Source organism: Lynx rufus, unplaced genomic scaffold (genome assembly GCF_022079265.1).
Source record: "Lynx rufus isolate CCGP_SWC_20201006 ecotype Redwood Valley unplaced genomic scaffold, mLynRuf1.p SCAF_9, whole genome shotgun sequence".
Lineage (NCBI taxonomy): Eukaryota > Metazoa > Chordata > Mammalia > Carnivora > Felidae > Lynx > Lynx rufus.
In genome coordinates, this window is record NW_025814897.1 from 66,231,366 (window position 1) to 66,252,705 (window position 21,340).

At 35.0% G+C, this 21,340-nt stretch overlaps 1 protein-coding gene across 1 annotated transcript in view; it reads left to right on the forward strand.

Annotated features, from left to right (window-relative positions):
* IPO7 (importin 7) overlaps positions 1-21,340 on the forward strand; it is a 47,164-nt gene that overhangs the window by 6,359 nt on the left and 19,465 nt on the right. The window contains exons 2-9 of the mRNA XM_047070802.1: positions 4,389-4,470; positions 8,134-8,287; positions 9,763-9,921; positions 13,460-13,616; positions 15,124-15,213; positions 18,193-18,287; positions 18,670-18,754; positions 21,153-21,287. Coding sequence (XP_046926758.1) covers positions 4,389-4,470; positions 8,134-8,287; positions 9,763-9,921; positions 13,460-13,616; positions 15,124-15,213; positions 18,193-18,287; positions 18,670-18,754; positions 21,153-21,287 — 957 coding nt within the window. The remainder of the gene's footprint in view (positions 1-4,388; positions 4,471-8,133; positions 8,288-9,762; positions 9,922-13,459; positions 13,617-15,123; positions 15,214-18,192; positions 18,288-18,669; positions 18,755-21,152; positions 21,288-21,340) is intronic.

The window sequence follows — 21,340 nt, forward strand, 5'->3', positions numbered from 1 at the left end:
TAAAACTCCTTAGTGGGAAAGCATTTATGTATTACCGCTATTTAATGAAAGGCTGGAAGACTTAGTGAAGAGCCTCAGACTGGTCCTGATTCTATCACTATGATGATGTTACCTCACTATGCCTAATATTTCAGGTAGATAAAATAGGGATATTTGTCAGATTCTCTAGTAAAACAGAAAAGTTAGAAATCCCTTTGCTCTTGAAATTATCTGGCTGTATTCATTTATGTATTCTGATGTCACAGTGCCCTTATGCCCATCTTTTTCCTTATAAATAGTGTTAAGTACAGTAGCTAATTGAAGGTCTTTCAGATTGCATTCCCCTGGAGAGAAATAATAAAAAGTTACTTCTTAAAGAGTTAGCTTTAAAAGATATTGACATTAGGTAATTACATTGGAAAATGTAGGTCTAGAGGGGAAACTGATATTGGAGAAAACATGGCTTAAATTTTAAGTTGGGTTTGAGGAGCTGGTAAATATCAGAGGGAAAATGTGTAGCAGGCAATAGGGAATGTGGAATTGAAGGTTAGGAGAGAAAGCAACAATGGAAAGGAGACTTTTCTTGGTGAATTGAGAGGGAGGGAGTGTCATCTGGAGGTGTAGGGTGGACTGGAGGGCTTCACTTTTGGCCATTCCTATTTTTGGAACTTTGAGAAACAGAAAAAAGGAGACTGGATAATTGTATATAAAAGGAGGAAGCCAAGAAAAGGAGTTTTAAGTAAGAAGGTTGGTTGTGGGTAATTTCGTTTCCTTTTTACTTCAATGATTAGTTTTTCTAGGAGTCAACACGAATTACTTATGTTTTAAGTAAAAAGCTATTAGAAAAAGAAAGGGTTGTTATTTTTAAATGAGGGAGGTTAAAGCAAAATTTAGACTTTTTTGATGGAAAAAGCATTTAAAATATTGGTAACCTTACAGAAAACAATTTTCTGAATACAGAGTTAGTGAGTAGAAAGCTCGTAAGGGGGTGGGGATAAGATTGTAGGTTAAAGGGTCTGGCGAAATTTGTTTATGTGGGTATGTGTAATCATTTTTTCCTTTTGTAAAGTTAGACTTACTTGGGGAGGTGGGGGAAGCTGCCCCTAGAATAGAAGTTTTTCAGGCCTATTATTACCTGTTATAATAATAGCTTTCCACCTGTGATGTTTTATATTCATTTATCCTAGAATTAAATCCTTGATACTGCTTCAAGACCTTATTATCTTCCTTATCAGGTTGTATAAAAATTTCAAAAAAAGTTCACACTTAACTAGATCTTGATGTCACAATTTATTCATTTTCATCTTTCATTATTGTCTTTCATTCTCCTAATAATCTCTTGAACATAACCCATACTTCTTTTTAAAAATTCCACCCCCCCATCTCATCTCTATGGGTTTAAGTCCTTTTGGACCTAACTCAAAATTTTACGTCGAAATAGAATTAATACCCCAACCTACCTTATAGTGATCTTTTATCTCTGTAGTGTCTGACACATCGTAAGTACCAATAGGTGGAGTGGAGTTAAAGGAAATGGAATTCAGGTTGTGGCTTTTGAAAAATTTTGATGAAATGGGTTTAAGGGTGAATGTTGAATTGTCTGGGTTGATGACAATGAGAAGGTAAGAAGTTGTCTTGAAAGGTAATTTTGTGTTGTGGTTAGCAGCTTTTAAACTTTAGTATTAGCCGTTGTAGCTCTACCTAATGATGTATGATGACCCATTTGTTGCTTCGGTTCTTCTGGTTCTCTGATTGCTGGAAATGAGAAGCTTGAAGAAGGGCCTATAATTAGTGTCAGCATCTCTAACTCATACTCTAAAAGATTTATTGTAGCATCTTGAGGCCCATATCAATGTTTGCCAAACTGTTGAGAGTGATAACATAATTACTCAGATTTTATTATTTTTTTTAAGTTTATTTTGAGAGAGAGAGAGAGAGAGAGAGAGAGAGAGCGCGTGCATACGCATACCCAAGGGGGGGAGGGAGAATTCCAGGCTGGCTCAATATCAGCTCAGTGCGCAATTTGGGGCTCAAACTCAACAAACTGAGATTGTGACCTGAAGTGAAGTCAAATGCTTAACCAATTGAACGACCCATGTACCCCAATTACTCGGATTTTAAAAGGTTTTTGTGATGAAGAATGAGGCTAGTGATTAAAAGGAGGTTTTCCTGTTTGAACAGTTAAAGTGTATCTTTATTTGATCTCTATTTTACAGTTGTACCAATCCATGGTCTTTTTTTCCTTCATTTTTAAACTTTATTGAGGTATAATTTACATGCCATAAAATACAACTGTTTTAGGTGAAACTCAGTGATTTTTATTTTTAGTAGATTTAGCAAGTTGTACAACTGTCACCACAATCTAGTTTTGGAACATTTTTGTTTTCTCAGTAAACTCCCTCCTTCCAGTTTAATCTTGTATCCCAGGTCTAGGTAATTGCTAATCTACTTTTGCTCTGGATTTTCTTGAGAATGTCATGTCTGATATTTAGTATTACTTTATGTCTATTTGTTACCTTCTTTGGGAGGATACAAGGCATTAGGGATTTCAGCTGGATGGAAATTTGTACGGGGGCAGGTATATAAATATAAATGTCCCAGGTTGAGTTTGCTTGTGCTGTTTCTGCTGTCAGAAACATCCTTTTTTTTCTTACCACGTGGTCTAGCTCAGTTGTCTGAAAGGAACACTTTTTTTCCTCACTTGCACTTTTGAGATATGTGCTTGTGTTTCTGAAGGCAAAGTAACTTAAAGAGTAATAAAATAAGCATTTATTTTCATGGTTCAGTTTTTTTTATAACTTGAATTCAACCACTTAAAGTATCCAATTCAGTTGTTTTTAGTATATTCAGAATTATGCAGCCATCACCACAAACTTTAGAACATTTTCATCACCCCAAAAAGAAACTCTGTGCCTGTTAGCAGTCACTCTCCATCTCCCTCTCTGCCCCCTGCCAACTCCCAGTCCTGGAGTATTGGCATCTTTCACACAATATATATATATATATTTTTTTTTTTTAATTTTTTTTTTTAACGTTTATTGATTTTGAGACAGAGAGAGACAGAGCATGAACAGGGATGGGTCAGAGAGAGAGAGGGAGACATAGAATATGAAACAGGCTCCAGGCTCTGAGCTGTCAGCACAGAGCCTGATGCGGGGCTCGAACCCCGAACTGCGAGATCATGACCTGAGCCGAAGTCGGATGCTTAACCGACTGAGCTACCCAGGCGCCCCTCACACAATATATTTTTAAGGTTCACATATGTTGTAGCATGTATCAGTACTTCATTTTTTTTACTACCAAATATTTAATCATTATGTATGGATAAGCCACATTTTGCTTGTCTATTCATCAGTTGGTAGACATGGGTTGTTTCCACTTGAGGGCATTATAAATAATGCTGCTGTTAATGTTCAGGTAAAGGTAGTCTTGCCTTTTTTGTTGTTTTGGTTTTTTTTAGAGAGAGAGAGAGAGAGAAAGGGAGAGTGGGTGCGTGGGTGAAGGGCAGAGGGAAAGAGAAAATCTTAAGCAGGCTCCATGCCTTGCATGGAGCCAGATCCCACAACACTAGGATCATGACCTGAGCTGCAATCAAGAATCGGACACTTAACTGACTGAGCCGTCCAGGTTCCCCCAGTTCTTTTTTAGAAAACCAGAAACAAATATGACAACTTTAGGAGTCTTTAACTTTTTTGTACTGTTAACGAAAGTGACCAGGGTCCATAGTATAAACTGGAAAATAGAAAATGTGTGAAGAATAGCTTCTTTATAATCCTACCACCCAAGATACAACTATAGTAGCATTTTGGATATATTTCATTATTTTCTGTGTATGTTGCACTGGAATCTCATATAAGTGTATTAAATAATCCTATAGTTTGTATACTACTTTTATCATATGTTCAAAGCTATTGATTTTTAACTTTGTATTTAAATGTAACATGCATACAGAATAGTCATAAAGGTACAGTTGATTAATTTTCACAAACTGAACACACTATGTAAAATAGCCATATTCAGAAATAAAACATTATTAGCCCCTTGTAAACCACTTTCCAGGCTGTTAATTTTTACTGATTTCGTTTGTGTGTAGCCACTTAGTAGAACATCTCTACTGGGAAATTATTACTGAATTGGGGAAATAGACATTACCGAGGATATGGTTTTTGAGCTGTTGGTGCCAGTGTAGGTTAAGAATGCTAGTTGGGATAAATGGGAAGGCAAATACAAACATCCAAAATATTTTAGGAGGTAGGTTATTAAATTTTTCTTTTAGTTCATAGTTGGTGAGTGATGGGAAATAAGGCTGGGACCAACTTCCAGGTGGGTAGCCTTTTGTGTCAAACAGTGGAATAAAGTACTGAGAATATTTATTTGCAGAAATTTAAAACCTGTTTTTTTGTTTGTAGGCACACAAGTCTCTGAATTTTGTTTCAACACTGCTTCAGATTACTATGTCGGAACAACTGGATTTACCTGTGAGACAGGCAGGCAAGTTACTAAATTATTTTCTTGGGTTTATGTAAGTCATTTATTTAAAAGGTTCATAGTTGAATAGCAGAGGTATGTTGGGATGGCCCTTCATTGATTTTCTTCCCTGAAACTTGGTTTGCCCTCTTGTGTTTACTACAAACAGCTAGTGCCTTGATATTTGGTGGCAGAAAAGAATGTGATATTTCCTTGAATTAAAAGAGAAGCTAAAAAGAGAAATTGATAAGGTTTATTAAAAGATTGTTTATTCCCTGTTTATTTGCCCAGTGGATGATTCTAAGATACAAACCTCTTTGTTTATCAGTTGTTCCTTTAATTTTTGCCTTTATTGTTTAAATCATTAAAAAAAATACTACAGTAGCCCTCACTTATCCATGCTGGATACATTTTAAGACTCTCAGTAATTGCCTAAAACTGTGCATAGTACCAAATGCTATATATACTACATTTATTTTTATACATACATGCTTATTGATAAAGTTTAATTTGTACATTAGGCGAGTAAGAGATTAGTTACAGTAACTAATGAAACTTAAAGCAATTATAACAATATACTGTAATAAGAGGTATGTGAATGTGGTCTCTCTCAAAATACCTTCTTTTCCTGTACTTACCCTTGTGATGGTGTGAGAAGATAAAATGCCTGTGCAATGAGATGTGGTGTGGTAGATGATGTAGGCATTTTGACATGATGCTAGGCTACTGTTGGCCTTCTGGTAATACGTCAGAAAAGATCATCTCATCTGCTTCCTGACTGTGGGTGACCGCGGATAACTGAAACCACAGAAAGTGAAACTGCAGAAGTGGGGGGGACTACTGTATTTCTTAGTTCCAGTTTCAACAAGATATTGAGCAATTCTCTCAGTACCAAATAGTGTGTGAAAATGTGGTACACTATTTCTGATATTAGCTGTTAGTATGCAAAATAATGGAATTCCCATCTTTAGGGTCCTGTTACTTAATTTATTTGCAGATGTATTAATTTTGTTATAGGAAATATAAAATACTAATAATTGCACCATTCTAGGAAAACCAGTTATATTCTGGTATTATTTCTTGCTGTTCTTTTTCCCTACATCAATTTCGTTAAATTTTTTTTTGCTTCATTTAATGTATAGTAATCATTTCCCTTTTCTTCACATAGTGTTAGTTTTAAAACTTATATTTCAGTGGCTACATAATTTACCATAATGTGCCATAGGCAGTGAACCATTTCTCAATTGTTAGCATTTAATCTTAGATTTGTTTCATTAACAATTGTATTCCCAGTACCTAAAATACTGCCTGATACACCAAAAGTAATTAAAAAATAAATGAATGCCTATAAGTTTATTATTTTTACAATATTGGTATATAAGTAGCACAATAATAGAATATTTTTTATGTTTATAAAATATAGTGATTTCACTGGACCCTGGTCAGATGTAAATCTTTATTTTAACTGTCCTTTCTCTTTTACCAGTGAAGTTGGCATTTTCCCATTTGGTTATTCTTTTAAATAAGAATCTTTGACTTTAAAATATGAAATTTTTACTTAAGATGTTGAAAGTGGCATTTAGGGGCCTTAATATTTTGAGACATGATTATGTGCATTAACAAAATTAAATTGTGCTAGAAAGTTGTTTAGTATGTACAAAACCAGAAGCAGCCAAACTGTGGAATTAGTAAAAATTTTAAAATATAATAACTACTTTAAAAGTTGCATTCTTATAATAATTGAATGATCCTGGGGCACCTGGGTGGTTCAGTCACTTAAGCATCCGACTCTTGATTTTGGCTCAAGTCATGATGTCATGGTCCTTGAGTTTGAGTCCCATGTTGGGCTACACACTGACAGTACAGAGCCTGCTTGGGATTCTCTCTCTCTCTCTGCCCCTTCTCCATGTGCACGTTCTCCTTCTCTCTCAAAATAAATAAACTTAAAAAAAAAATTGAATGCTACTCTTTAGTATAGGGCATATGGTGATAGCAGCTGCTAGATGATAGAAATAAATACTCAGAGGCTCTATGCAGAGGACATAGGAGTGTATCAAGTCTTAATTTTAATCTTTGTTCTGTTTTGGAAGAATCAAAATTCTGGAAATAGTAGTAATCTAAAATATGTTACATATACTGAGTCTGTGGTTTTTTTTTTTAATTATTTATTATTATTATGTTTTTGAGTAGGGGAGAGGCAGAGAGAGAGGGAGAGAGGATCCCAAGCAGGCTCCACACTCAGCATGGAGCCCTAACTGGGGCTCAGTCTCATGATCTTGAGATCACAACCAAAATCCAGAGTCAGATGCATAACTGACTGAATCACCAAGGCTCCCTGAGTCAGTGTTCTTTATTGTAGATATAGTTTGTCTTAAAACTTTTGTTGAAGGGTATTTTAATGTGTAGTATTAGTCTCTTTTGCAATACTAAGGGTATTTTAATGTGTAGTCTTAATCTCTTTTGCAATACTTTTAAGGTGGGATATTATTTTAATTCCCAAGATAAACAAAGTAGAATGTAAAAATCATAGATGTATTAGTTATCCTTATTCAAATAGGTGTAAAACTCCAGGTAAGTGTTAATTACTAATCAGAGAAGAGCTGGTATTTTTTAGAATTTAGTAATTGATTAATTTTGAATAATTTCCCTTTTCTGTACATCTTATGCATTTGTGATTGAAGGTTCTCTCATGGGAAGGGGAGGACTGGATTAAAAGCACTGTTAGCAATCTAGTTCATGTTAACTAGCAATGTTCAAGATAGCAGTGTGATCAGTAACACAAAATAGGTAATCTGTAATTTTTGAACATAGCAAATTCTCCCATAAAATAAAATGAATTTGAAGTAGTACAATTGCATATTAATGAAATACTTAAATTTGTAGACTAGAGATTTTTATACTATAATTTTTCTATGATAAAAATAACAGCCTTTGTACGTCTTAGTTTGGGCTGCTGTAACAGAATACCATAGACTGCATGACAGAAGTTTATTCCTCACAATTCTAGAAGCTGAATAGTCTTAAGATCAAGAAGCCAGCAGATTTGGTGTCTGATGAGAACCCACTTTCTGGTTCTTAGAACCTCACATGGTGGAAGGGGAAGAACCTCTAGGGTTTCTCTTTTAAAGGCATTAATCACCTACAAAAGGCCTCACCCCTAATGCTGTCACATACCTACAAAAGGCCTCACCCCTAATGCTGTCATTTAGGGGGTTAGGATTTTGACATAAACTTGAGGGGGGCCACAAACATTCAGTCTATAGTAGTGTTACTAATTGTAGAAGCTATATTGGTATATGTATGTGGTTTTATCTTTAGAGGCTTCGTTTAGAAAATTGATAAGGTGAAATTAAATAGCTTTCCGACAGAAAACAGGATAAAAAATATTAGGAATAAATGTGATGTAAAAAGTCTTTAGCAGTTTTGTTTGTATAGTGTGTTTATTTGCAGAGTTCTCTAAGGCTATATGTTTAATAATAACTTTATGGATCATAACAGTAGCTAAGAATTAAACTTGTATTTTGATTATCAACTTTTAAAATAATAGAAGGCAGTATTTTGTTTTTAAAAAAGGATAGCTTTACTGACAGTGGTTGGTCCGAAAGAAATAAATTGAGGTGTGGACACTTAGGGGTATTCACAATGCTTTCACAGTAAATACTGTTGTCAAATTTATCTACATTTTAGGTGTTATCTATTTGAAAAATATGATAACACAGTATTGGCCTGATCGGGAAACAGCACCAGGAGATATATCTCCTTATACTATTCCAGAAGAAGATCGACATTGTATTCGAGAAAATATTGTAGAAGCTATTATCCACTCTCCTGAGCTCATCAGGTATATGTATATTTTTAAAACTTACCCATTGTTGCAGGTATATAATTTGTAGAGTTTGGGAGGGGGTCTTTCCAGAACATAAAAACCTGTCTTTTTTTTAATTTTTTTTATTTTTTATTTGAGAGAGAGAGAGAGAGAGAGAGAGAGAGAGCACGCGCGTGCGCACAAGCAGGGAAGAGGGGCAGAGGGGGAGATAGAGAATCTCAAGCCCCTGCTTCGGGCTTGATCTCACATAACTATAAGATCATGACCTAAGCTGAAATCAAGAGTCAGGTGCTTAACTGACTGAGCCACCCAGGCACCCCTAAAAACCTGTCATTTTTATAGCAGTAAACTTAACAAATGCTGTTACAGGCAAATTTCTTTTTATTTAATTTTCTTACTGTGATTTTTACACTTATAAAACCTAAAGGTTTTAAACTTCCTGTAAAACTTGTGAAACATAGTGTGATCAGGTGGACACAGGTAAAAGAAAACTTTAGAATGCTGTCATATACGTTATATTTTATAGTCTTGGTTGTTGGTTTTTTTTATTTTTTTATTTTTTAAGTTTATTTATTTTGAGAGAGACAGAGACATGTAAGTGAGGGAGGGGCAGAGAGATGGGGAGAGAAAAATCCCAAGCCGGCTACATGCTGCCAGCATAGAGCCCAATGTGGAGCTCAAACTCACGAAACCGCCAGATCATGACCCAAGCTGAAACCAAGAGTCGAATGCTTAACTGACTGAGCAACCCAGGTGCCCCATATTTTATAGTCTTGATATTTAAAAGCTCTTATTTTTATATGATTCTGCAGAATTTTTAATGAGAATAACTATGTTCTAAATGAAACTCGTCAGTTGATGATAGGGGTGAAAAATAAAAAAATAAAATCATGTGTATTAAAAAAATTTTTTTGAGGGGGCTCCTGGGTGGCTTGGTCGGTTGGGCAGCCGGCTTTTGGCTCAGGTCATGATCTTGCAGCTCGTGAGTTTGAGCCCCGCGTCTGGCTCTGTACTGACAGCTCGGAGCCTGGAGCCTGCTTTGGATTCTGTCTCTCCCTCTGTCTCTACCCCTTCCCTGCTTGCACTCTGACTCTCTCTGTGTCAAAGGTAAATAGACATTAAAAAAATTTTTTTAATTTTTTTATTATTGAGACAGAGGCAGGGGAGAAAACAAGGGAGGGGGCAGAGAGAGGGGGAGCCACAGAATCCAAAGCAGGCTTCAGGCTCTGAGCTATTAGCACAGAGCCTGATGTGGAGCTTAAACCCACAAACCACAAGATCATGACCTGGACTGAAGTCAGACGCTTAACCGACTGAACCACCCAGGGGCCCCCAAATCACCTTGTAACATTTGTTGGGTTTCTTTTAAATCAGTAGGAACAGGTAGATTTTGCTCAGTGGCTTACTTTTGTCTAAACAGCAATTTTCTTGGAGCAGAATTTTATCTAGGTAGCATTTCTTCCTCTTTATTGTTTATTTTTGACTTTCAGGGTACAGCTTACTACATGCATTCACCATATCATCAAACACGATTATCCAAGCCGCTGGACTGCCATTGTGGACAAAATTGGCTTTTATCTTCAGTCTGATAACAGTGCTTGTTGGCTAGGAATTCTTCTTTGCCTTTATCAGCTTGTGAAAAATTATGAGTAAGTGTCTCTCAATTCCTACAGAGATTTGAGAAGTAGGAAAAGCTTGGAAATTTTAAGGTAGTCTGTTTGAACATCTAAAATTACATTTGGTATATAAATATTAGTGAATTATATGTTGATTTTAATTCAGTATTTTCTTTTTGAAATAGCATTCTTATTTTAATTCTACAATTGCTTCTGTTGATTCAACTAAGAAACTCCTTGTGCCCTTTTTTCTTGCTATGTTTCCCTATTCAAAAACTGAGTTATCTTTAATTCCTCAATATGGGCTCATCAATTTGTGCTGATTAAAGGCCTAAACTAAACATGAGCTTTTTTAAAATGTGAAGGGTAGCAGAGTACTTTGAGCATTAGAGCTCTTTATTTAACTTCTGGCTTTCTGTGAATTTTTTATCTTAATTTGGGGTCTTGATAAGATCCTTTAAGAAAGATATGTTGAAATTCCATATGATCATTTGTAATCATCGTATTTTGAGGGATCCTGTTTCAGTGTTTGCATATTTGAACAAATTATAGTTCATATAAGTAAGTAGTATCAGTAAGACACATTTTAGGTTAAGGGATCATTTTAGATTTGGGGTTAGGGATGAGAAAAAATACATAACCTTGGAAGTTGAGGCATAGCACTAAAGGTGGTAAGCCAAATGTTGAAGGGATTATCTCCAAGTGTATAGTGAAAGTAATGAAATTTGTAGGCACTTAAAAGTTTTGATACTAGAAAATTATGAGGAAGGCATGAGGAACACTTAACACCATGATGGTGGCTTTATTTCCAGTCCTAACAGCTACACAGATGCCATTGTGAGCCCTCTAATTCTGGGGCTTGTAGTTAGCCTCCAATATAAATACCCTTTTTGGGTCCCAGCTCAAAGTAGCTGATGAACTGCTGCTTTTCTTCTGAGCAGGAGAGAAATATACCATTTACAGCATTGGTACTGGTGTTTTCTTGTGTTCCCACCAGCTACCCATCTTCCTGCTAAGGAATGTTCCAGCTGTTGCTCCAACCTCTGTCAGAGTGCCAGTTGTTGTAGTTCTGGTAAGTGAGTGATTAAAATGAGAGAGAATAACAATAATCTGTTATTGTCATTGAGGAGGTTCAAGTCTCTCCTGTCCTATAATCTTAGCAGGAGAGAGTGTGACAGGGATTTTTTTTTAATGGGAGACATAGGAGGCTGCTACAGTATTGGAATTCCAGTTCATTTTCCGCCAGTGTTGATTGTGGAGCACAAGGTGTTCACAAGGGATCTGTGTGGACTGAAGCAGTTCTAAGAAAATTCATGGAGAAATTGGAAGTTGTGGTGGTCTTCAGGAGCATAGATCCTCAGGAAATGCTTGTCAGTTGAAGGAGCACAGAAGGAGCATTTGAAGAGGAAAGCATGTCACACCATACGGAGTAGTATGAACAAAGAAAGGTACAGAGGTGGAAATGAGATACTGTCTTTAGTGGGTAGTGAGGAGACCACTAAATGGTATGGATAATTTCTGTTGAGAGGTGGGGGATAATTTTGGTCTGGTAATTGGGACCATGTTAAAGAGTTTTGAATGCCATGATGGAGAATTTGGATGTGATTCTTTTAGATGCTGATATACCATTGAAGATTTTTTTTGTTTGTTTTTTAAGAGAAAAGTGATGGACTAGTACTTAGGATTTCTGGTGAGCCTGGCTCACCAGATTGTCACATTGTAGCCTTGTGGTAGTCCGCTTTAATTATTAGTGTCATATTTTCATGCTTTCAGGAACTTTTCAGGTCTTATGGGATAGTGATTTGTTTCCTATCATAATTATTTTCACATACCAGTTAGTTTAGATTAGCAACTAATACCATCTAACTTCTAGTCCTCTCCTTGATATTGAGAGGGAGGTAGGAAAGAAGAATGTGTAATATGAAATGGGTAGTCAAACCCTCTTAATGTGAGTGATCATCTGGGTTGGATAAGTGGAGAGAAGCACCTAATATAGTTCTACCTTTATTGTTAAAAGGAAATATGTTTTTTAAGGAAATATTTTCTATAATTACTGTAGTTTATATAATCAGATTGGAGAGTGCAAATGGCTTCCTTTCATAAACTGTTGTGGTTTTTTTGACTCAACTGTGCAGATAATGTTTTAAAATGTATGTTACGTGTAATTTCTTAGCACATTAAAATAGTACTTAAAATAATGTCAGTTTATTGTTTAATAGTCTCTGTTGTTATTAGTGAGAACATTTGTCTTGGTGTTTTTTTATTGTGAGCAATTTACTTTGGTTCTAATCTCATCCAGTAGGGAAAAAGAATCTGGCTTTTTTACCTTTACCTTTTAAAAATGTGCTCAAATATTCAATTCTTAAATACATTTTCTTCCTTCAGGAAGGCTACCAGTAGATAAAACTGGAGTCTGGTAGGGAACACCAATTTGAAGTGGTTTAGATTAATCTGAAAAGATAAATTGTGTCTTTTAGAATAATGACTTAACAACTAGTCTGTATTTTGCAGAGCTTTTCTTCCTATTCCTTAATGAAGCTGGGGTGTCTTTCCTATATTTCTAATCCATTAAGTTATTTAAAATTTTTTTCATTGAAGCATATTTGACAACTTTTTTAAGTTGAAGTATAGTTTAATTTTTTAAAAAACCAACAGACCTTTTTAAATAATACTGTTAAAAGGCCGAGAAATCTCTATGTGGAAATTTCTCACTTAGGTCAGCAATTCTTTACCCACATCCTTGAACAAATGTGATTCCAAATTCAAGATTTTTTGGATTTTAGAAAGGTAGCAAGGTTCACATAATACATGTTAAACACTCCTTTTGAAATTGAACCATCACTCAGTAGTCAAACACATTCTTGTTTTTTTCAAACACATTATTATATCTGCTATGAAATGTGTGAATATCCACTCTAGATGGGATAAGTGAAGGTCATAAATAGCCTGTTGAGGTCAGGTTTTGTTGCCAGATAGGTTACAAAAGACCTTCCTGTTTATAGTACTTTTAGAAGTAGAATATTTTCTGCCTTATAGATGCCATTTCTGCCTTAATGGTCTTGGTATGTAAATAACAAGGATGGTAATATACAATTGATTTTATGTCAGCTGCTAATATTTAAAAGTCAAGTCATTGTAGCTCCTCATTTGTATCAGTATTCACAAATAGAGATTGCATAGTGACATGGTTAAGAGGACAGACCTTTGATCTTGACTGATGAGGTTTATACCTCGATGAGTATACAGGGAAGGATACTTCTTTGTGCCCCAGTTTCCTCAAACCATGGAAGTAAGGATGCTAATGGAGCCTTGAAGATTATCGGCTTCATAATGAATGTTCAGAAAATTTTAAATATTTTATTATTATTTCAGGGTTTTCTTAAGTTGCTTTTGCTTGTGATTTGGTTCCATAGTTGGTTTTTCTTTTTCTTTCTAGGAATCTAAAGTTGCTTAGGAAGTATTTGTTTATATATTTATGTGAACAAACAAGCAGTTTAACTTTGTAACTCATACATATAAATAAAATTGTGAAATAAATTCTTACAGAATTAGTTTGTATTCCTACCCAAAGGTACAAGAAACCAGAGGAACGGAGTCCACTGGTAGCAGCAATGCAGCATTTTCTGCCAGTTCTAAAGGACCGTTTTATCCAGCTTCTTTCTGATCAGTCTGATCAGTCTGTCCTTATCCAGAAACAAATTTTCAAGATCTTCTATGCTCTTGTTCAGGTAATTTTTATAAAACGGTTTTTATATGTAATAAGTCTGTCTTTGCTACATTAAAAGATAAAGAATTTCCATGTCTTAATTTCATGTGAAAATCTGGATCAAGTAGATCTCTTGCTAGTCAAATATAAATCGCCAAAATTGTAAGTACATTAAAAGTCTTACCAAGCACACTTCCCTAAATACACAAACAACTCCAATAAATCTTAAATTATAACTGGTCAATCTTAAGCTCCCTTAAACCATCTAACACTATTTACAAAATCAGTAAAAAATTTTTATGCCTTTCACCTTAAGCATTCACAAAGTCTGAAAATCAATTACTGAAATTACAGTTTATATCTAGCATGAACCTGATATGCCAAATGTACCTAGATTGTCCAAGTAATTACGAAACCTATTCCTAAGCTTAACACAAAAATGCTAGTACTTTTGATTTACTTGACTGGCACACAATAATGGGCTTCATCATTTTTACATATTCTAAGTCTGCGATAAAAGATATCCACTAAGAAAGTGATTGTATGTATGTTCTCAGTGGGATGTAATTATTTATATGAAACCGTTTTTGATCAGTATTAAAAGTCTGGTTCTTTTTGTGCCATGTAGCCAAAGAAGGATTCATCTTATCTACTAGGACCTTTGGTTCAATTCATGCCCTTGCTTAACTTTTAAAATATATCATTTAAATAGAACTGTGACTTCCCCAAAGATTGTAACTGACTCTATTGTTTGGTTGGATTTTGCATTTCTTTGCTAAATCTGTAGATTTAATAGATTTAGACAATCTCTTATCTCCCAGTCTTAAGCAAAGGGCACTTGAAGTGATTCGGATATATACTATCTATACTGTTTTCGTTTGTTTTCTAGTTGGTAAGATTATAACTTTTTTAGATTGTTATCTTTATAAATTGTTTTAGGGCATAGGACAAAATAGTTACCTCCCCAACTAATTTTTTTGACACTAGCATACCCTGGTATCAAAATATAGCCCTGTCTCACTTGTGAAAATAGATACCCTAAAATTCTAAATAGGATATTGATTTTATGAGCCCATTAAGAGGATTTATCCAAGGAACAGAGTGGATCAACAGATCAGTTTTTGTGATTAACTCATATTACATGAAAAAAAAAAGACCTGTAATCATGTTTAAGAATATCAGAGAAAGCATTTGATCAAAGCTTAATAAGCATTCCTACTTAAAACAACTCTTAAGAGTCCTGGAATAGAGATTTTCTTCACTTGATAAAAGACATTCACTAGAAGTCCATAATGTCACTCCGGTGGTGAAAATAAAACATACGCCCAGTAATTTGGATGACAAGGATGCCTACTGTCATTGCCACAACTCTCCACTGTAGATAACTGACCAGATCAGCCGAATGAGAAATTTGGTTGGGTACTAAAAAATTAAATGAAATACTTTTTGTAGGTTTTGTGAAGAATTAAAGGAAGTCAGATTTTCTTTTGTAAGGATTTTTAAATAATTGATTCTTGATTTTCATTCAGTATACACTACCACTGGAACTGATAAACCAACAGAACCTGACAGAATGGATAGAAATTTTAAAGACTGTTGTGAACAGAGATGTACCTAATGTAAGTAAGTCTCCTTGTGTTCTTTTTTTTAAAATTTTTTTTTTTTTTTCAACGTTTATTTATTTTTGGGACAGAGAGAGACAGAGCATGAACGGGGAAGGGGCAGAGAGAGAGGGAGACACAGAGTCGGAAACAGGCTCCAGGCTCTGAGCCATCAGCCCAGAGCCCGACGCGGGGCTCGAACTCACGGACCGCGAGATCGTGACCTGGCTGAAGTCGGACGCTTAACCGACTGCGCCACCCAGGCGCCCCAAGTCTCCTTGTGTTCTTAACATTACTAAAATACTTAAGTATCTTTTGAAAATTTTAACTGATCTTTCCTGTAAATTTTTTAAGAGTTTATATAATTCATAATACAAATTATTCTACATGGAGAGACCACTTTGTTTACATATGTGCATATACTAAGTAAAAAATTATAAAGGGTTAGTTCATGTATTATTATTCAGGTACGTATATATATCTCTTTATCTTTATTCTTCTGTTTCTTTTCAGTATTTATTAATATTAAAAATCTTATTTAGGTTTTATTTTATTTAACTAAACTCTACACCCAGAGGTGGGGGTCAGACTCACGACTTTAAGATCAAGAGTTGCACGCTCTTCATCACCTCACATAGTTACAAAATTCTTTTCTTATGATAAGAATTTTAAAGATCTACTCTCTTAGCAACCTTCAAGTATACAGTACAGTATTGTTAACTATAGTCAGTATGCGGAACATTACATATCTAGAACTTCTTTATCTTATAATTGACAGTTTATATTTTTTGACTATCTTCTTAAATTTACGATGGTAATCATTTCACAATATATGCATATATCAAATCATTGTGTTATACATGTTAAGTTAATACAATGTTATATAAACTATGTATAATTTTAAAAGACACTCATTGTTAGATTTTAACCTATTAATTTACCAGACACTTATGAACCAGGGGAAGAATTTGGCAAATTAGTAAAACTTTGTAGTTAGTTACATTACTTGTTTTTTTAAATAACAACTTTATAGAGATAAAGCCCACAGGCCGTAAAATTCACCTTTTCAAAGTATACGATTCAGTGATTTTTAGTACAGAAAGAATTGTCCAGCTGTGTTTTTAATTTAATCACAATTTTAAAAATAACAGCTATATTTCTTTATAATCTAGTTCTCTAGAGAGGTAGGGGAATTCATAAGTCCCAAATACATAAAATGTTTTTAGTGTTCTTACATACCTTATTTAATCCTCAAAAAATCCCTCTGAATTTATTTTTAAAAATTTTTTTTAATGTTTATTTTTGAGAGAGAGAGAGAGAGAGCGCACACATGAACGGAAGAGGGGCAGAGAGAGAGAGAGAGAGAGAGAGACACACAGAATCCGAAGCAGACTCCAGGCTCTGAGCTGTCAGCACTGAGCCCGATGCGGGGCTTGAACTCAACTGTGAGATCATGACCTGAGCCGAAGTAGCACACTTAACCGACTGAGCCACCCAGGCGCCCCTCTGGATTTATTTTAAATAGAGACCTAGAAGGGTTATGTAATTTGTCCAAAATAATTTTATTAGTGGCATAAGTGAGACCAACCTCGTGTTCTGTGGTTTATCGCTTAAATTTTTATCTTAAAGAAAAAAAAAACCATGTAGAAGAAATAAATAGGACATTTCTCCCACTCTGCAGGAAACTGTACACATTTAATAGGTACAACATATAATTTTGTTTGTTTATTTTGAGAGAGAGAGAGCATGGGCAGAGAGATTGAGGGAGAGAGAGAGAATCCCAAGCAGGCTTCACGCTATCAGTGCAGAGCCTGAAGCAGGGCTCAGTCTCACAAACCATGAGATCATAATCTGAGCCTAAATGAGTTAGATGCTTAACCCCTTGAGCCACCCAGGCACCCCTATAATTTTTACTTTTTATTTAATTTTTCATTTTGATTTTAGAAAGCATGAGAGGGGGAGAGAGAAAGAGAATGAATCTTAAGCAGGCTCCACACTGAGCGTGGAGCCCGACATGGCGCTTGATCCCACAACCCTGGGATCAAGACCTAAGCTGAAATCCAAGAGTCAGTTGCTCAACCCACTGAGCCACCCAGGAGCCCCACAAAATATAATTTAAAAATTTTCATTTATATACTCTGTACTTTTTGGGTATAATTTATAAATATGCACATACTATAAATAAATATCCCAGTGAGTTAGCAGTTATATGTATCCATGTAATCACCTAAAATATTTGCTGGTAGTTAGCTTTAGTCATTCCTACCATTACCATTCTTATTTATGGCACCATAGATTAGTTTTGCCTGTACTAGAACTTAATAAAAGTAATTATTTGTATTTACCTTCTTTTGCATAATGTATTTATGGTATGTATTCATGTTGTGTGGTAATAGTTTGTTTCTTATGTATTCATGTTGTATTGTAGTAGTTTGTTCTTTTTTATTACCAAGTAATATTTTGTTGTGTGGATATACTACAATTATGTATTCATTCACAAGTTGAGGGACATCTGGGTGGTTTCAGGATTTTAGTAGTACAAATGAAGCTGCTATGAATGTGTTCACAGAAATCTTATAATCACAAATTTTCATTTTTCTTGAGTAAATAGTCTCTAAGACTACCTCCAATCTCTAGACTATTTACAACTGAATAACCATGAGTAACACTGTTCTTACTTTAGAAACATTTCATGTTACCTTTTAGAGAACTTTACCCAAATTTGACTTAAGAAAACTGGAAATTGAGGGGCACATGGGTGGCTCAGTCAGTTAAGCGTCCGACTCTTGATTTCAGCACAAGTCATGATATTATGGTTTGTGAGTTAGAGCCCCACCCCAGGCCCGTTCTGACATCATGCAACCTGCTTGGGATTCTCTCTCTGCCGCTCTCTCATTCTCTCAAAATAAATAAATAAACTTAAAAAAAAAAAAAAGACTTATTTAAAAAAAATCTATCTCGTTATTTATTTATTTTTAAATAAATATCTCTTTAAAGGAAACACTTCAAGTTGAAGAAGATGATAGACCTGAGTTACCATGGTGGAAATGTAAGAAGTGGGCTTTACATATCTTAGCAAGGCTTTTTGAAAGGTAAGTTTCTCTCAGTATATGAGGATTTAAGTTTATTTTTTCAAGCACTTGGTTTTATAAGTGTTGATATATAAAGCAATATAGAGAAACAGTGTGGGGGCACCTGGGTGGCTCAGTCAGTTTAGCATCTGACTCTTGATTTCAGCTCATTTGGTGGGATCAAGCCCTGCTCACAGGTGATGGGATCTCTATCTCACCGCTCACAGTTGGTGGGATCAAGCCCTGCTTTGGGCTCCATGCTGACAGCAGGGAGCCTGCTTGGGATTCTCTCCCTTTTTCCGCCTACCCCTGCATGCGCACATGCTCTCTCTCCCTCCCTCTCAAACATTAAAAAAAAAAAAAAGAAAGAAAGAAACTGGGTGTTTTAATAATGTTTTTTTAGATATGGAAGCCCTGGCAATGTTTCCAAGGAGTATAATGAATTTGCTGAAGTATTTCTGAAGGCATTTGCAGTTGGTGTCCAGCAGGTAAGTCTAAGAATTTTTCTAAGTTGAAACATGGCATTATTGGGTTAATTTCTGTCTTGCTTTTCATAGTTCATTGGTATCCAAAACTGCATGAAGTCTGTAGCAGTTGTCATTTTTGGTCTTAGGTGTTTACTATTCTCTTTAACTTTTTGAGAACCTCAACAAACTTCTATTTATGTGAGTTATACCTAGTGGTATTTATCATATTAGAAATTAATATTTAAGAGTTAATTCATTTAAAAATAATAAACTTCTTATATATTAACACACAATACATGTTTTTTTTTTTTTTAATAACTGTTCCCCAAATGAAAAGTTTTTAGCAAAAAGAAATGGCATTGTTAAACATTTTTACTAATATTTTTAATGTCTGGCTTAAGAAAAGACAGCTATATACTCATCTACCTATGTAATCAGTCTTTTGTTTTGGTGGACATAAATAACTGTGGCATGGACTCAGAGATAAGTTGGAAAAGGAAAGGCTTTTTTTTTTTAAGTTTATGTATTTATTTTTGAGAGAGAGTATGAGCATGGGAGAGAGAGAGAGAGAATGAATCCTAAACAGGCTCAGCACTGTCAGTGCAGGGCTTGAATTTAAAAACCATGAGATCACGACCTGAGCTGAAGTCAGAGTCAGAGTTTAACCAACTGAGCCACCCAGGTACCCTGGAAAGAATGTTTTAATAGACTTTCACATAGTTGTGGAAATTCTTTGATAACCACATCAAAATTTGATAGTGGTAGTTTCTCTCTCTCTCTCTCTCTTTTTAAGTAAACTCTACACCCAACCTGGGGCTTGAACTCACGAGTCCAAGATCAAGAGTTACATGTTCTATAGACTGAGCCAGCCAGGTGTCCCAAGTGGTAGTTTCTTAAAGGTTAATTGCAGTATAATGTTTGTAAGAACAAATATTTTATATTCTGTTACATTAACACCTGTTGATCTATATTGCACTTTATTTTTTAATATATGAAATTTATTGTCAAATTGGTTTCCATACAACACCGAGTGCTCATCCCAAAAGATGCCCTCTTCAATACCCATCACCCACCCACCTCTCCCTCCCACTCCTATATTGCACTTTAAATGGATCTTTTATCCATACATGATTTTGTAACATACAGTCATTTGGAAAATTGAGTTAATGAAGATTTTCCAAATGTTAATACATTGCATTATTCATATTAAAAAGCAATTACAGGGACTCCTGGATGGCCCAGTTGCTTAGGCGTCTGACTCTTGATTTTCGCTCAGGTCACGATCTCAACGGTTCCTGAGATCGAGCCCCTTGTCAGGCTCTGCACTGACAGCTCAGAGCCTGCTTGGGATTCTCTCTCCCCCTCATTCTGCCCCTCCCCCACTGACACGGTTTCTCTCAAAATAAATAAATAAACATTAAAGAAAAATAAAAAATCACATTAACTAATGTCACCACTGATGTTATTAGAAATATCTTTAAATATTGGAAAGCTGATTAAATAGATCTAAGTGTTTAGGTATAAGATTTTGAGAATTCTAATTTTTGTTTGAAAGCTTAGATTTTAGCACCAGGAATGTATTTTTGGTTATTTTCCTTGAAGGGAAAAGGCACTTTTTATTCATTTTTGAGGAAAGATACACAAGTCTAAATAACCACAATTTGTCAGGTTTTCTTTCAAGTATATGGTGGTGTTTGATGGGAAAAGCTATTACTTATTTCATGTTTTCTTCCAACCCCTGTACTTTGGTATGTAGCAAAAGTGCTACACATATACTCCTCATTTAATAATATTTATATTTCTGATTCATTAAGAGTGTTCTTAAGGAGAGGTTCTGCATTTAATATGGCTATAAAGAGTATGACAGCTGCTTGTACACTTTGGTGCCTGCCACTGCTTTATTCATGTTAGGCACCAGAAGTTTTGCCACCATTGCTTTTGTACCATCGATGTAGATGTCACACAGTAAAAAGGGCAAATGAAGTCTTAGCATTGTTATGAAAATAGTTTTGACCTCATAGACCTGTGAGAGGTCTGTGGGCCAAATCTTGACAATATCAATTAGAATTAGAACTCATGGCAGACATGGTTTGGGCAAGGTTTTTCAGGGAGGTAACTAATAATATTGGGCTGTCACAAAAGATTGTGATGTGTTCAGTAAGTAACCTATGATTTTCTCTTACTATACTTAATTGGAAACTGGTCCTTTGAAATAGTATTATTTCAGTTTGTTTATAGGAATACCTTGGGATTAAATATGGTTCTCTAATACATAATTTTAAAAATTCTTTTTAAAATATGGTTATTTTATAATGTGGATTTGGGTATTAAGATATGTATGTCAGGTGTTTTGGCTGGCTTAGAAGTGGTTAAAATTTCTATTTAACTTTTGGTTTTTGCTCAAAAATTTTTTTCAAAGGTTTTATTAAAGGTATTATATCAGTACAAGGAGAAGCAATATATGGCTCCTCGAGTTTTACAGCAGACATTAAATTATATTAATCAAGGAGTTTCACATGCCCTCACCTGGAAGAATCTGAAGCCTCATATACAAGTAATAATTTTCTATCTGAAATGTTTTTCTGGAAAATATAATGGAAATAACAT